The sequence below is a fragment of the Ceratotherium simum genome, chromosome 9, assembly GCF_057802395.1.
Source record: "Ceratotherium simum simum isolate JZ-2026a chromosome 9, ASM5780239v1, whole genome shotgun sequence".
Classification (NCBI taxonomy): Eukaryota; Metazoa; Chordata; class Mammalia; order Perissodactyla; family Rhinocerotidae; genus Ceratotherium; species Ceratotherium simum.
The window spans coordinates 84,096,332-84,110,500 of NC_141908.1; the positions used below are offsets into that span (position 1 = coordinate 84,096,332).

The 14,169-nt window shown below is 46.1% G+C and overlaps 1 protein-coding gene across 2 annotated transcripts in view; it reads left to right on the forward strand.

The window, feature by feature from the left end:
- The window catches only part of LOC101388239 (aldehyde oxidase-like), a 49,641-nt gene extending 35,868 nt beyond the window's left edge, over nt 1-13,773 (forward strand). For both annotated transcript variants that reach the window (XM_087435740.1, XM_087435741.1), the window contains 8 exons: nt 106-215; nt 1,208-1,392; nt 2,395-2,557; nt 3,848-3,940; nt 8,351-8,520; nt 8,863-8,989; nt 11,782-11,904; nt 13,643-13,773. In XM_087435740.1, coding sequence (XP_087291866.1) covers nt 106-215; nt 1,208-1,392; nt 2,395-2,557; nt 3,848-3,940; nt 8,351-8,520; nt 8,863-8,989; nt 11,782-11,904; nt 13,643-13,753 — 1,082 coding nt within the window. In that variant the 3' untranslated portion in view covers nt 13,754-13,773. The remainder of the gene's footprint in view (nt 1-105; nt 216-1,207; nt 1,393-2,394; nt 2,558-3,847; nt 3,941-8,350; nt 8,521-8,862; nt 8,990-11,781; nt 11,905-13,642) is intronic.
- The last annotated feature ends 396 nt before the right edge of the window (nt 13,774-14,169 follow it).

Here is a 14,169-nt window from a genome sequence, read left to right on the forward strand (position 1 = left end):
AAACAGTCAGGTTCCTCAGGTGTTTGGTAGAATTATTTCCAAAGTTTTGGAAGTTTGATTGTTTAATAGAACAGATTCCAGGAGAGGTGTTGTTTCTTGCCACAGAAGGAGAACGACAGATTCCTTTAAATGAGCAGTTTCTCAGAAAATGCCCCAGTGCGGATCTTAAGCCTGAAGAAATCTTGGTCTCAGTGAACATCCCCTACTCGAGGAAGGTGAGAGTGTCCTTTCAATTTCTTGGTTTTACCTGTGAGCCTGCAGCTGTTAATTCCAACACATGGGGTTCAGAGAAGGTGTTGAGTGTTTACAGGTGCGATTCTGAGGACTTGTGTGTAGTCACTTTTCACTTGTGTCTTGCATCATTCATGGAATCAGGAGACCTTCATCTCTGCCGTCTCCTCTCTCTCCCTCTCTCTCTCTGTCTCCCCTCCCCAACCCAAACTCAAAAGTTACTTTCTTACAGATTTTTAAAAATTCTTTGTTCCGTGAAGCTTATTTCTAAATAAGATTAGAAAATATACTTCTACCTATATCTTGGGGTTTGAAGGAAGCTAAGAACATACGTTTACAATAGAACTTCGTGGAAAGAAGAAGGGCTTGGAGTCAGACTGAAAATTGAATGTTGGTGTGCAGATCCACTGTGACCCTGAACTAATTACTGAATCCCTCCGAGCAGTAGAGTCCTCGTCTGGGACATAGGGATAATCCAGCCAGCCTCGGAGGGGTATTAGTCTGCTAGGGCTGCCATAATAAAGAACCAGAGACTGGGGGCTTAAACAGCAGACATTTATTTTCTCACGATTCTAGAGGCTAGAAGTCTGATATCAAGGTGTTGACAGGGTTGGGTTCTCTGAGGCCTCTCTCCTTGGCTTGTGGGTGATCATCTTCTCCCTGTGTCCTCACAGGGTCTCTCTCTGTTCATGCCAGTGTCCAAATTTCCTCTTCTTATGGGGACACCACCATGTTGGATTAGTGCCCACCCTAATGACCTCATTTTTACTTAATTACCTCTTTAAGGACCCTGTCTCTAAATATAGCCACATTCTGAGGTACTAGGGGTTAGGGCTTCAACATATGATTGGGGAGGGCACAATTCAGCCCATAACAGGGAGTGTGACAAGGACGTATGAGGCCACACACGTAAACTGCCCAGTGCATAGTTGTCACTCTTGTGTTTCTACATGTGCCACTTGACTTGTGCTTTCAGTGGGAATTTATGTCAGCCTTCCGACAAGCCCAGCGGCAGCAGAATGCGCTTGCGATAGTCAATTCGGGAATGAGAGTCTTTTTTGGAGAAGGAGATGGCGTCATTAGGGAGTTATCCATCGCATACGGAGGCGTGGGTCCAACCACCGTCTGTGCAAAGAATTCCTGCCAGAAACTCATCGGAAGGTATGGCGTCGTGCCCTGAGACTCCAAGTAACGGAGCAGCTCTTTTTGTGGTGACGTGCAATTACAAGAGAAAAATGCCTACTACCTCTTTATTTAATGGCGTGGAATTCCAATAAGATTTCATGATTATTTCCATGTGTATTGATTTTAGTGATTCCTGAAGTGGGCATCATATAGTGTGTGTGTGTGCATGGGGCGGTATATGTGAAAGAGAGAGAGTGAGGGAGAGAGAAAGAGAGAGCAAGAGCCCATCTCCCAGTAGTACATGGACACGGTAAGCAAAATGAGTAAATTTTCATTCTTTACCATGAGAGAATGATTAGCCATGATGAAAAATTGATCATGGGAGTTTGTTTTTATAATAAATGGCTAAATGCATTTGCTTACCTGACTTTTTCTTTCTATAGATGATACTAATAGCTGATATTTCTCAAGCATTTCCCAGGTATCATTTACCATTTCAGAAATAATAGAGAACAATGGTTAAAAGCATGAACTTGAGTGAGCCAAACGCCAGGGTCCAAAGCTCAGTTCAACGTCTATTATTTACGTGATCTCAATCAGCTTGCTTGACTCAGATTCCTTATCTGTCAAAGGGGGATAATCATCCCTACCTCATGGGCAGTTGAGGGGATTAAATGAATGGATACATATAAGGCCTAGTACAGAGCCTGGCACGCAGTATCGTTCTGGCATGTTCTGTAATGTGATACAGGGTCAGTTACTCCTGGCCTAAGGCCTCAAGACGGGTTGTCCTTCCCTGCTCATGACCCCTCCTGAGGTGGGTTCTCCTATTATTCCCTTTTGCAGCTGAGGAAGTGGTGGGCGGGCCCAGGCCCGACGCCTTGAGAGGGTGACTGTGACTCGAGCTGGGGTTGCCCGACTGGGAAGCCTGTATTCTTATTTCCTTTGTTAAACTGTGGCTCTGTGTCTCACACGCTGGCTGAGCCTGTGAGGCAGTGAGTCCTGTCAGCCAGGAGTCTGCTCTTCTGACTCCCGCAGGCCCTGGAATGAAGAGATGCTGGATGCAGCTTGCAGGCTGGTTCTGGATGAAGTCTCCCTTCCAGGCGGGGCTCCGGGCGGACAGGTGGAGTTCAAGAGGACTCTCATCGTCAGCTTCCTCTTCAAGTTCTACCTGAAGGTGTCACAGACTCTGAAGACGATGGTAAATGGAACTGACCGTGTATTAGCTTTCCCAGTACTGGGGACTCTGGTGATACCCAAGTGGAGGCAACGGCCCCCTGCCCAGTAGCTGTAGAATAGAAAAGACAACCCGAATTAGAAACCCGTGGGCTCACGGGGCTCCATCGGGCTGTCTGCTGATGGGTGTGAGTTTGGGGAAGAATTGCAAGTCGAGCACAGAGCTGTGCAGGATTCTGTTTAATGCCACTCAGTTATTCTATTTCTTCCCTGTTGTGTGTCTAGATAGTATGCAGAAAACTTGTCATGATTTGAATATATTTTCCCTCAGTGAAGCCTTTCTTCCACTTGTGGAGGTTTTTACCCTCAAGATCAGTCTAAATAAGAGGCACAAAGCCTTCTCTTATCCTTGTTTCTGAAAGTATTTTCTTATTACAGCTGAGAACAACTAAGAACCAGAATGGTTTTATCAAATCTTTGAGAATAGAAGCTTGAAATCATATATAAGTGACATATTGTCACTGTCTAATCAAAAGAGAAAAATAAAGCCAATCGTAGACTCCTCCAATGAATAGCAAACTAACTGTTTCTTGGGTGAATCAAGTGTATGTGACTTAAAGCTTCCACCTTGTAGTCTTATACCTTCAGTTCAGCTTCTTCTAGTCAATACTCCTCTGTTATTAAAAATAATAACGTTTGTTGGCTTTAATTTTCTATTAAAATTTTAAAATGTAAACAGTAACCATTAGGTGTCTTGGTTAAGGTCTAGTGGAAGGACCCAGATGACTCATTGCCCTCAGCCCTGAGAAGTGCTCCCCCTGAGCCCGGAACGCCACCTGCTGTGGGGCTGGGGAGGGGTGCAGCCCCTGCATGTCGCTTTTCCGGGGTTCGCCAGGTAGAGCAGAGTTTCGTGCTCATTGACAATGGTCTGCTTTGACTCTGACTTTTTTCTGGTTTATCCATTCTCTTCCTTTCCGCTTCATTTCCTTAGCGTCTATCTTCCTGTGTTATTGGTTTGTAAGTCTTCGAATCATTTAGGAAAGCACATGAGAAAATCATAAGAAACATAAAGATGTTGGAAGTCAGTGACCTACGTATTCACTTGGCTCTTCATCATGTGCGGCCGTGTGTATGGACCTTCCCGAGTGTGTGGGTGCGGGAGCTGCTTGCACTTCTGGGGTTCTGAACTGGGCGAGATCTTACTGAATGCCAGACTTCAGAGTAGAGCTGCTTGCTCAGAACCGTGCCAGCCTCGCTTGCGAGACCATTCTGGTACGGACGTATTTTAAACACCTACAACGGTTCTACTTTTCAGGACCCTGTTCACTATCCTGGCCTTGCAGACAAGTACGAGAGTGCGTTAGAAGATCTGCACTCCAGACATGACTGCGGTACCTTCAGGCTCCAGGTGAGTGGCTTCTGTGTTTTGAATTCAGGGGCCTGGGCTGTGGCTCCTCCACCTGGACCTCCCACCTCTCTCTCAGTGATTCTCAAGCTTGGTAAACGCGAGCTCCTCTTCTGATGAACTCATCATTCATTAACATTTCAAAGTCAATGAAGAATTATGACTAAAGACAAAGCTAGCAATGGTAAATTTTTTTTTAAAGTCTGTTTTGATCTTGAAGGCCGTGTGTTGTGTCCTGTGGCCTTGTACCACTGACATGCACGAGCTGGCTAGCTTGCCACATGCCCTCTGCCCTTGGCACCGTAGAAGTCGGAGCACAAAGTCACTTCTGTGTCAGGGCCGTGGGGCTGCTTCGATTTCATTTTCAGAGGGGCAGAAAACACAGCCCTTGGAGGGTGATGAAAATGCACTCAAGCTTTCTAAGTGAGCTGCTGGTTTACTTTGTGTGAGTGTGGAGACCCTCTGCCCACCCAGTCCCTATTCTCCAAGTATTTTTTCTGTGAGTTACATTTTAGAGGTGAAGCAAAGATAAGTTGTAAGAGCTATTTTCGAGCTCCCCTAATGAAAACTGACTATTAGAGAGAAAAGAAATCCTTGTAACTTTGAAGTGGAATTTTCTGCCACAACATCACAAAAAGATCACCTGAAGTCATCCTGTTGGTAAACTGGATAAGACTCCAGGTGTTTTTTCTTAAAATTATTATCCAGAACCTTTACTTTGAGAGTTTAATTCAAGAACATGAGGAGGCTTTTTAAAACATCGGTTCATTGAGTCTACTGTTGGATTTAGTTATGAAAGCTTACAGTATGTCGTAATGAACATTGAAGTTGGTGTATATCCCTTGAGATTTTAGGTGCAGTATGTTCAAAAATTCAAATATGCTAAACTCCATTGAAAGTGATCATTTTGAAAGTTAAAAACAGCTGCCGTCTTCCCTAGTGGTCCACAAAATACGGCGGCTGCAGCCTTCAGCTTATAAATACCTTAACCTGGCCTTGACAATGGAGTAAGCTTCAGAAAGGAATAACAAGAACCACTTAATGGGCATTCAAATCATCCAAAGAAAACTGATAATCTTCACATAGTTGATCATCTTAAACTGTTATCTGTTATCAGTTATCATAGATTGCAAGTCAAGCTTTTGGAAGCAGTGTATCTCCCACACAGATGAGTTTCGTTTTTGTTTTCCTTGTGGTTTTTCGCACACACACAAATACCCACATTGCTAGAGCAACTCCAACACTCATGATGAGCATATTTTTCCCCAAGTAAGTCCATTTGCTTTGAAAGCATTTTGACACAGCTCCAAGAGATCACCAGTTCGAGGAGACGACAGTCTTTTTTCCGTCGTATCTTTAGCCACAAACAAGCCGAAACAAGTGATTACAGCCTCTTTCGCCAGTAGATTCGTCACACTGACTGCAAATAATGTGTTATATCTTCCACTAAAGTAATCAATTTCGTATTTGGTAATAGAATAGAACAAAGATATATTTTGATATTTTTCTTCAATCTTTTGGCAGGCCTCTCATGGCAAGGTTTCAGAAGGGTTTTTTTCAATGTGATGATGTGTTCCATTATTTATAGTAAAAAGTATTACATCATAGAAAACTTCCAGAGCCTTTATAGAAACCTACTCATGTGTTTTTTCAGTGTCTAAGCTTGTGAATTACCTGGAATTTTGCTCTTCATGATGGAAAAGCCTCTTAGGACTTTAAAAAAAGATGTGGGTGATTTTTCATTCAAATGTTGTTCAAGTCGAGAGCCCAGAAAGGCATCAAAGCAGGGCGATTTGTGGGTATTTAATGGAGGCAGTGCATCCCTACCATCGGGAACAGGAGAAACCATACCTGATGGGGCCTTCGTAAATTTTTTCTTTTGATCACTGTCTCAGCTCCTCAAAGGAGAGGGAGACGAGACCTACTGGGGCACTTGGTCTTGAGGACAAAGCAATGAGCTGTGTCAGTGGAGCTGGGCTGCTGCAAATCCTTGTCCATGCCTGAACCCCAATGTGCAAAATTTTCTCTCATTTTCCCTATTTCCCTACATTCATGGCCTGGTATATCCCTTTATTTAATGGTGCCTGGGCCGGGTTCTAAATTATTTTTCTTGGTAATCTTCTGCTTTCTAGTTTCTAAAGTGAGGATGAACACAGCAACCAAAAGAAGCTTAGCCAATATTCCTTTTTTGTGCACTGTATTATAGTAATTGCAAAGTTGAAGTTCCCATCTATATGAAACATACATGGGCATCGAAACAATAAATGTTTACTAATAAGTGTATACTTTACTGTAAAACAGTAAATTTTGTATGAAATAACAATAAGTTTAGAGCATCCTACACGTGTCTTATGCCAAGTTACTTTTAGAAATGACTGTACGTTCTGCATATAATTGTCAGTCAAAATTTGCCTGATATTTTACTTCTTGTCATTTACATTATGGAAACAATAGTTTGTTTGTTTTTTTTTTCCAAATAACGAACAAGAATGCTTAACATGTGTTCGAATCACACGTGCCACTCTCCTCTCCCTCCTTGTGATCCAGGCCCGCCCCCTGCCTGGAGACCCTCTGATCTGTCTCAAGCAGAAGGTTGGTTCTATGAGTCCCTCAGCTGGGTTGGCAGTGAGTGAGGACCACTCTTCTCAGTCCCATGAGCAGCAGAGGGCATTGGAGAAGTGTGTTCTCACAGCTATCTTTAGTAACATTCCCCATCATAACCATGATGGCTCTCTTCCATTCATGTTATTTGCTAAATTAAATCCAAATATTCAGAAAGGAAAAGAAAGTAACACACGTGCATGAAAAGAAAACATGCTAGTTGGTCGTGGGACCCAGACAGTTAGGGTCTTTCCCTTCGATTCCACAGAGCAAGGGCCTTGGAGCACTTTCCTCAGACCGGGGTAGCTTTGACTCCGGAAAGTCGGCAGCTGTGATTGAAATGACACACACTTTAGGTGGAATCAAGTGTCACATTTATCGTCAGGATGTTCTGAATAGTCTTTCTCAAACTGCACATTCTGGCAACCAAATACAAAAGTATTTAGCCCTTTTCCTCAGGTGCCTTAGTGATACTGAGTTGGAAGCAGGTCAGCTTCTATGGCTTCTTCTCCCTCCTGCGTAAAGGTTTTAACCAGTATGTGTTCTGGTGATGACTTGTCCTGCCCTCCCTCCTGCTGTGTGATGTAGCCCCGCGCTGTGAGGCTCACCTCAAAGAACCAGTCCCTGCCTCTTCCAGGGCTCGGGGACCCGTGACCTGCAGGGTGGGGCAGCCGAGGGGTGGGAAGGGGAGACCTCCCCAGCTTTTTCCAGGCCTCACCTTGGCTGACCTACTGTGTGCTGCTCACCCCCAAGGCTTCCAGAGAAAGCCTCCGAGAGTCTGGCCTCGGCCCTAGGACCAAACGCAGTGCTGCGCCAGTGAGTCGTGGATGGGGCTGCTCAGCACTGCTTAGCGGGCAGCTCCTCGGGCAGAGCTCCAGGCCCAGAGCTGCCCTCTCCTTGCAGAGAGTAGCCCGTGGCTGCTTGGCTGGCAATTTTCCTGGAATTTCCACCTCCCACACTCCCATCACCTGCCCCTTAGCAGCCAGAGTCTTCACCCTGGTGTCTGAGCTTGGCCTATATCATGTCTCTTAACCCCTTCTTTCTTCATACCTCCAATTCTTCTTCTCCCAACAACCAACCAACTAGGAAGGCCAACAACTCTCTCATTTGAAATACTAGGGGAGACGTTATGTTTCTTAATTTCTACTTTGGTTAATGAAACATATTTAAGGTGTTTAGAGAACCAGTAGCAAGACATTTTACCCCATGGGTCTCTAAGAAAGAGTAACGTTAGTGAATCATTACTCAAAATCCATCTCCCTTTGGCTTTGTTCTTACCAGGATTGTCAAAGTTACGAGTTTTACCAATTATGTCTTAGACTTCTTCCCTTAAAACAGAAAAAAGAAGATTCTTCTGGTTGAAGGCTTAGCCTCAATATTTCCTATAAACATAGTAATGATATCACCATGCTCTTCTCCACAATATATGTGCCATGCTTAGATACAAACAGTAAAATAATCTTGATATTAAATTTTAAAGAAATACATGAGCATTAGCAAGAAGACGTAGTCTTACATTACCATGAAAAAAGATTTATATTCATTTACTTATAAAAATGGAATTTGCATTAGAGAAGTTTGTGGTCTATATTCCAAAAAATTGTGGAAAAAATAAGAACAACATCAAGGCTATACATCCCCGTTTCCTTACTGAATTATTGGAACAGGCTTATTGTTCTGGTGTTACTACTAATAATGACTGTTTTCATTTTCAAAAGTCTTCTGGGTGCATGTACATTATATAGCTACCTTCTTATGGAAGATGTGCGTAAAATGATTATAAAAATGATATGTTGGTTATTGATTAAACAGAATGTAGGCCCAAAGCAGCTTCCTCAAGACCCAATTGGCCATCCCATCATGCATCTGTCTGGTATTAACCATGCCACGGGTGAAGCCATCTACTGTGACGACATGCCAGCGGTTGATCGGGAACTTTTCTTGACTTTTGTGACGAGTTCAAGAGCTCATGCTAAGATTGTGTAAGTGATGCAGTTCTTACAATAGACGTTAATGATTGCCCTTTTGTCTAAGTCACGTTAGTGAAGAGTAGTGGGATGAAGAGGATAAGCTATTTGTTGGTGATATCCAATGCAGATTAGAGGTGAAATAGGATCGAAATGTGTGCTTTACTACAATGTGTCCCTCCATATAATAACTTCATTGTCTCAGGAATTTTTCCCAATTGTCTGGGAGGGAACTATTGTGAAGGGTTCTTAGATGTATCTTACCTCTCTCATATCTTATTCTCTAATGAAGCACGTGCTCCGGGGTCTTCGGCTGTGGGGCTGCTCTGAGGAGCCCTGCTCTGTGTTCTCCTCTAGGTCTCTTGATCTGTCAGAAGCGCTCAGCCTGCCAGGCGTGGTGGACATTGTGACTGAGGAACATCTTCGTGGTGTAAACTACTTCTACTTTGCAACCGAACCTGAGAAACTTTTGGGGACAGAGGAGGTACTGCATTTTTGTTTTCTGTTTTAAAAATAAATTCCTTCATTAAAGACACTTCATATTTTCTTAGAGATAGCATCACATTTGGCACGTCATCAAGGATTCCAGTATTCTTTGAGTGCTTATCATAAAACACTATATTCTAATGTTGAATGAATGCAAAGATATTCATTTTTCCATCTAAGAAGTTGACTAGTTATATAACAGACACTTTGATGTTTTATTTCTAGCAGTAAGAGAGTGTGCTGCTAACAAGGATGAAAGGATAAGTGAGGAGAGAGTAACGGTAACTTTTATTTGCTAATCCCTCCCCTGAGAATCTCTCACCATTGCCTCAGTCTCAGTGTGTCCAAGTCTCAGGTCCAAAGTCAAGTGGCATCTCCACATGAAGCCTTTCCTTTAACCCTGGAATTCTCCCTCCCTCTCTGGACTCCCTGACTCTTTCATCCATAGGGCCGTGTATTTAAGGCATTTTTAAAGTGAGCACCTACTATGGCTGGTCACTGTAGCTGAATGAGACCCATGTGGTCCTTGCCCTCACAGAGCTTAAAGTCTAAAGGGGAAGGCAACGTAGACCTTTAATGCACGTTCTACCCTGTGTGAAGCTACATGTTTATTCCTATGTCTTATATGTTTCCCCTACCTTGTCAGCTTCCTTGAGTGCGGGCCCGTGTCTGATTCATCAGTGTGTTCCACACACTGCTTCCCACGTCGCAGGGTCGTGGGGCAAATGAGAGAGGAGCAACGATAGCATTTTTGCCATTTGAAAGTTTCACATGACTGAGACTTTGGCTACTGTGTCTTATGTTATCAGAAAATGCGGCAAGGGCAGTTCAGCGGGTGTTCTGCGTAACTCATACCTCTCAGTTCAGTGTGTGCCCACATGAGCTTGTCATTTGAAACAGTCCCTACCTCTGGCTCTTGCTGGCAGACTTAGTTGATAGAAATGAAAGTTTGAGACAGAGAGGATGCAGTCAAGGTCGAAACTCCCCCAAGTCAGGGCTGTGTTGTACTGGCAGAAGACAATGAGAATTAATGTTAACCAAACAAGCAAACCATTCCAGGTTGTACCACAGTACCTGCTCTCTGAGGTGTGGGTACATTTATTATGAGCATCTCAGGGTCTGTCTGTGTGCCAGGTCACAGGGGCAAACCCTGAGAGCAGGAACAGAGCCCTTGTGAATGATCGCCTTTGTTAGTTTAGTTCCTTTTTTGTCTATAGAATGTTATGCTTTTTAAAAATCTTTTCATTGTAGCAATTTTAAGCATACACAAAGGTAGAGAAGAAAAGTACAGTGACTCTCCATAGATCTAAATGGGGAGGAAGAGTATCCTCTACCCACTCTGGGTCCTTTCTGGCTGGGCTACAAGTTACATTGACATGATACCAAATAGCAGGAGATAATCAAACCAAGTTTAATAACATGTATACATGGGAGAAACCAGGGAAACTGAGTTTCTCAACAAATGGTGGAGGTGTTCACCTTAAATAGATTTAGATAAAGACAAAGGAAGATGTTGGGGGTGGGGGAGGAGACAGCTATGGGAGATTACCAGAAAGCACAGCAATCAAGAGTATGTAGATTTAAGTCCTCTCCTTCTGTTCTGATCAGAGTTTCCACAGATAAGGTCATCCCTCCCTCTTCCTAGTACAGAGAGGGGTAAACCTTTACAAATGTAAATGTTTGGTAAACAGAACTTTGATAAGACTGGCTTAGCAAGAACCCTGCCAGTCTAGCCATACCCAGAGTTAAATTCAGTTAGGCAGTTAGTGGGAGAGGTCAAATGTCCATCGGAGAAAATAATCGAGGTAAAGAGACATATTTTGAGGTGGCCAATTTTGATCTCCCACAGATTCGTCTCCTAGCTTCAATAATTATAGACATTTTGCCTTCTTGTTCATTTATCTCCCACTGCTCTCACATACCCACACCCAGCAAACACACTTGTGAATGTGCACTGGATTTAACTTTTTTTACTACCATTTTTTCAGAGGATAAAACTACTGTATGCTGATTGTAGAAAAGACCTGATAGTCTAAAGTAGATTTAAAAAATGAGTGATGAAGTTTATATCCTGATCATGGGATAAGGTGGGAGAGAGACTACACAGTTGTGGTCACTTCTTCCAGGCCTGACTATTTTCCCTTTCTGGAGCCTTCGTTTTGTTTTTTCCCGTCAACTTTCGGCCCTGGTCCCCGTGTGAGCTCCATGGCGCCCCCCTCACCTCAGGTGACATGCTGCAGGGGATGCTGTGTGTGGTCACGTCTTGGCTGCTGCCGTCTCCTGTCTCTTCTGAGCAGCACGGGCTGCAGCACAGTCTAGGGCAGAGAGGGGCTCACCAGCAGTGCTGGGTTGTCACTCTCTCCCTCCCTCCTCTCTGGAGGAGTTGGGCTGTGACGTCCTGGTCCTCCGTGTCCATGAGGGCAGAAGCTGCCGCTCAGAGTGGCCCTGCTCGTGGAGTGGCAGCCCCAGGTCAAGCCGAGGGACTGGCTGTCCTGGGCCAGTGGCCCTCAGCTGTCCCGTCTGCTCGGCCTGGAGCCTGAGTCTGCTGTGCTTGAGGCAGGGTGACTCCTGCCCCTCTCAGCCACCGCTGCCACCGCTGCCCCGCAGAGACGTGAGCTCCCAGTGCCTGGGGTCAGCGCCCTCTCCTGCCGAGGCCTGTGTGAATCTCGGTGCCGCGGGCACAGGCCCGTGTGAAGGGTCGTTGACTGCGCGTCCAGCCCTGTGCTCGGCGGGAGGAAGGAGAGGACCTGGTGCCCGCCCCCCTGAGAACAATGTCTTGCTGTGTCGCAGGTGTCCTGTGTGGGTCAGCTCGTCTGCGCCGTGATTGCGGATTCCGAGGTTCAGGCAAAGCGAGCCGCGAAGCGAGTGAAGATTGTCTACCAAGACTTGGAGCCGCTGATCCTAACTATCGAGGTGACCAGTTCAAGGGTGGGGCCGGAAGAGCAGATTTCAGTGGTGCATGGGGTAAAATGCGTTTGGCTGCAGTAACAGGAAAGAAAACCTGACTCCAAGTGGCTTCAAAAACACAGGGGCTTTATGCGCCCCAAACTCTATCAGTGTTAGCAAGAAATCCCATTTTCTGTCTCTCCTCCCTGCTTTACCTCCTTTACCTCCTCCCACGGTACAGGCTTTATCCCCTGTGGTCACAGGATGGCAGCCAGGAGCTTCCAATTCATGTGCATGAAGCAGGGAGAGCACTCTTGTCCCAGATTCCACGAGTCCTGAGATCCAGCCTCATCAGGCTCTCAGCGCACATGTCCATCTCTGACTTCATGACTGGCCAGAGGAGTGGACCAAAACTCTTGGCTCAAGGGGTCAGGCTGATGACCATGGTGAGAGAATTGTGCTCCTGACCAGACTCTCTCATCACTCATCATGATCAACAACACGACCATAGCTAAGCCCTGTACAGAGCCCGCTGTGTGGGTGCACGGTTCTAAGCAGGCTTCGTGCATTAATTCACTAAATGCTCCCAACAACCCTATGAGGTAAAAACTATTATCCCCATCTGATCAGGAACCAAAAGACAGGGTTACCCGAGGTCACACAGCTGGTCAGTTATGGAAGCAATCAGCAAACACTCCATCAAAGAACCTGGGCCCCACGGTGGTAAAAACAAACCAGCCCATTTTTTGAACAGAGGAAATGGCAGGATGACAATAGAACATCCCTGTAGTATGTCAATAGCTCTAGACACCTACTGGTGGCAACAGGGAGACAGAGTTTGGAGTATCCTTAAGTGCCAGCGGGTTGGAATTTCATAGGTGGACAATAATCCATGGTGGACAATGCTGAGGGGAGCTGGCATGTCACATTTGCCTGTGGACACAGGGATTGCAGCAAGATAATCCCTGGGGATGAGGGAGAAAACCAACCTAGAGGACTGTAGCTACGTCCCTGATGATGTGTGCCCACCACTGTCCCCCTTCACTGGGCACCCAGGGGAAGCCGGTAGGATCCAGTGTATATGTGGGTTTGTGGTACCCACACTGGGCTTGTAATGGAATCGTACTTCCAGGGCTGGAGGTCTCCCTACTGCCCTGTGCTCATCCCCCCAAAGGAGGAGCATGGGGCTGGCAGGCAGGGCAGCCATGATCCTTATCACTCGAGTGTCTTCAGCTAGCATTGATGGAGCACCTACTATATGCCGTGCAAGCTCTGGACGTGCCTCATTTCATCCTCCTGACAACCCTAGTGGAGCTCTGTGCCCAACTATTCCTCCACTGTACAGATGAGGCTCAGAGAGGGGAAGCAGGAGGCCCACAGTCCAACAGCTGGAAACGGACAAGATGGACACACTCCACCGGACCCAGGGCTCAGGCTCTAAACCCCTGCTGCGCGGCCTCGCTGCATACAGTGGTTGTGGAATGAAGAGAATAGTCTGCCTGCACAGTCCTAGTTCCCTTCTGGGACCAGCTGGGTGCCGGGTTCTCTCTGAGCGTGCTGTTCCTTCTCAGTCAGTGGGGACATTTGTGTCTGCTCCGCGGGGCGTCTCTCTGAAGCCTGGTTCTTGGCTCAGCCCCTGGGGTCACGCAGAAAGCGCGGGGGATCCCAGAGCAGGAAGACAAATGCTGCGCAGGCGCAGAGGAGGGCTCCTGCCCTAGGGCCGGATCTGCTGCCCAGGCGGCCTCACTTTTCTGTTCTCTTCCAGGAAGCTATCCAGCACAACTCCTTCTTCGAGGGAGAATGGAAACTGGAATGTGGAAATGTTGATGAAGCATTTAAAGTGGTTGATCAAATCCTTGAAGGTAAAACTATCTGAATAAAAGGATGAGGGGGCAGCACCCAGGAAGCCTTCTGAGCATGTCTAGCTTAATGCCTTTGCCTTCTAGAAATCAGCTCGGAAACAGGCACCTCCTTCACAGAAGTGTTCCCCTCTGTTGTGTGTATGTGTGTGCTTAGGTGTTTGTGTGTGTGTGTGTGTGTGTGTGTGTGTCTGTGTGTGTGTGTGTGAAGAGCTCAGCAGAGAGGCGAAGTGGGAGGCTCAGGCCTTGCCCATGGCCGCCCCCTGTGCTGGCCACCTGCCCCACCGCGGCCCCAGTTGCTATACAGATGTCGTCTCTTCCTGTTCACAGTCACCCTGCAGGTGGGGAAACTGAGGCTTAGAGTGGTTATGGAGCTTGACCACGGTCACACAGCAGCTGCTGAGCCACAAGGCTGGTCGTGGACTTGGTGGCT